The sequence below is a fragment of the Morone saxatilis genome, unplaced genomic scaffold, assembly GCF_004916995.1.
Source record: "Morone saxatilis isolate NCDOM2014 unplaced genomic scaffold, NCSU_SB_2.0 Contig8, whole genome shotgun sequence".
NCBI classification, from domain to species: domain Eukaryota; kingdom Metazoa; phylum Chordata; class Actinopteri; family Moronidae; genus Morone; species Morone saxatilis.
The window spans coordinates 26,867,341-26,869,679 of NW_023340257.1; the positions used below are offsets into that span (position 1 = coordinate 26,867,341).

General features: G+C 42.2%; 1 protein-coding gene across 1 annotated transcript in view; it reads left to right on the forward strand.

Annotated features, from left to right (window-relative positions):
• Nucleotides 1-1,636, forward strand: part of mmp23bb (matrix metallopeptidase 23bb) — a gene marked incomplete at its 3' end in the record, with an annotated part of 4,328 nt that extends 2,692 nt beyond the window's left edge. Inside the window, 3 exon segments of the mRNA XM_035679449.1 lie at nt 1,001-1,140; nt 1,215-1,382; nt 1,472-1,636. Coding sequence (XP_035535342.1) covers nt 1,001-1,140; nt 1,215-1,382; nt 1,472-1,636 — 473 coding nt within the window.
• Between the last annotated feature and the right edge of the window lie 703 nt (nt 1,637-2,339).

Genomic DNA, 2,339 nt, shown 5'->3' on the forward strand with positions numbered 1-2,339 from the left:
TGTTATGAATTAGCGCTATACAAATAAAATTTAATTGAATAGAATTGAATTACTCCACTACAGTGACTATTACTGCAGTACAGTGACTATTACTGCAGTAAAAGTACTAGTAACAACATGTACTTAAAGTATCAAAAGTACTAATGAGGTAAAATGAGTGACCGCTGCAAAGCCTTGTTAAATGTAAATAATATTTTTTTTTCTGCTGTTAAATGTTAGAAATAATTATTTTTCTGCAAACTCAGCACTGCGAGGGCTTTCAGCTTTAATTTTTATTATTACTGAGTTATGAATGTGTGCAAGCAGTGAGCGAGCTAATAATTAAACTGTTGAGTGTTCGGTTGAAACTAGTGAAAATTTACTTTTTATAAGTAAAATCTGAGTAAAATGTGTCAATATCTGTTTTCTAATAAATACTAAATGTATCAGATTTTATTTTATAAACAGTTGTTTTACTCTGGAGATCAGAGACATTGATCTAAAGCTCAATTCTGTGAATATCTTTCTAATAAATATTACTTAATATTCTTCTTTTCTGACAGATTCAGTATTTTCTCATTCCTTAAGCTTGGACATTGTTCTATTAGACAGTTTACTTTATTTATTTTTTTCTTCACAGAATTGAACCAGATACTGTTTTCTTAAACCCCGTAAAAACAAGAAGGCCTCGTGACCCCCCTGTGAAACTTTCGCGACCCCTAGTGGGGGTCCCGACTCTCAGGTTGGGAACCAGTAGATGGTGCTGAATCTACTCTGGTCCTTTAAATGAACGTGTTGTCGGCTAATACTCGTTATCAGCAGAGACTGAGCTGATTGAGCTGATTGTGCTGAATGATCTCTGATTGGCCCAAGGGTGTTTTTACCCTGAACTGTTCCTCACAGGATGTCTGCTGCTGAGCTCCACAGGCTGCCAATCAGACGCCTGAGCCTGGGGGGCTGCACTCAGGGCACCAAAACCCACTGATTACTGTCTGTCTGTCTGTCTGTTTGTCCGTCTCAGGATCATAAAGTTTCCAAACACTCTGAATGTCGAGGACACGAGGAAGGCCATCAGTATAGCCTTCACTAAGTGGAGCGATGTGTCTCCGCTAACCTTCACCGAGGTTACGGATGGCAACACCACCACTGACATCACCATCGGTAGGTGGAGTTTAAACCATATACCATATAAAAGAAGTCAATTTAAAGTTAATGTGTGTGTGTGGGTGTGTTAGGTTTCTACACCTTCAACCACACTGACTGCTGGTGGTCTCCTCTTCACCCGTGTTTCGACGGGCTGAACGGCGAGCTGGCTCACGCCTTCCTGCCACCGCGTGGAGAAATCCACTTTGACAACCATGAATTCTGGATCCTCGGCAAGTCCAGGTTCAGCTGGAAACAAGGTCCTGCAGTAAAAGTAGTAGTGGCAGAATTGATAGTACTGATGGTATTGATAGCAGTATTTGATACAGGTGTGTCATGTGACCTGCAGGGGTGTGGCTCAATGACCTGGTCCAGGTGGCGGCTCATGAGATCGGTCACGCTCTCGGTCTGTGGCACTCCAGAGACCCTCAGGCTCTGATGCATCCCAACGCCACGTACACAGGGCAGAGGAACATCGCACAGGACGACGTCTGGGGCATCCAGAGACTTTACGGTAGGTCCATCTGGACCAACAAGATCCACATGGGTGAACATGGTCCACCAGGACCAGCAAAGTCTACCACGAGGAGCACTGAAGGGCAAACATCTGATCACTTCAACCTCTGTACATCTCTCAGATGTAACAAGAATCTGTTTCTTCCTTTTTATGACAAGAAACAATCCAGCCAATACAAGTACGTTTGTTAGTTCATAGTAGACGGCCCTATACTGCTGTACGATCCAGAGTTCGATAGCTGAAGCTGAGCTCATACTTAACAATGCTAGAAATGTATAACTCCTGCTGTAATACTGAATCCTACGTGATGTAAAAAGGCATACTGTTTAAAATAGAAAATACAACGGACTATTATTCTGGTTATTGACAATGATTTGTTGGAATTTGTTTGCTAGTTCCATCCTGTGCCGACTGTCGAAACTTCTATAAAAAGAAACACCTGGAGTATCTGGACTTCCTCTCGTTCACTTGAGTCATTATAGGAGGAGGAAACAAAAACTTAACTGGCCTCCATATTTTCTGTCAGATGCTCTGTTTGCTGCTTCATGCAGGCGCAGTGAGGAAACAGGAACAGCTTGTGGAATTGAGTCATAGTTATGTTTTAACTCTGTCAGAGCCCAACATTTCAGACAACGTCTGATGGCTGAACACTGTGCAGCAAATAAAACAATACCTGGTCAGACTCTAAGGGCGTTTTCAC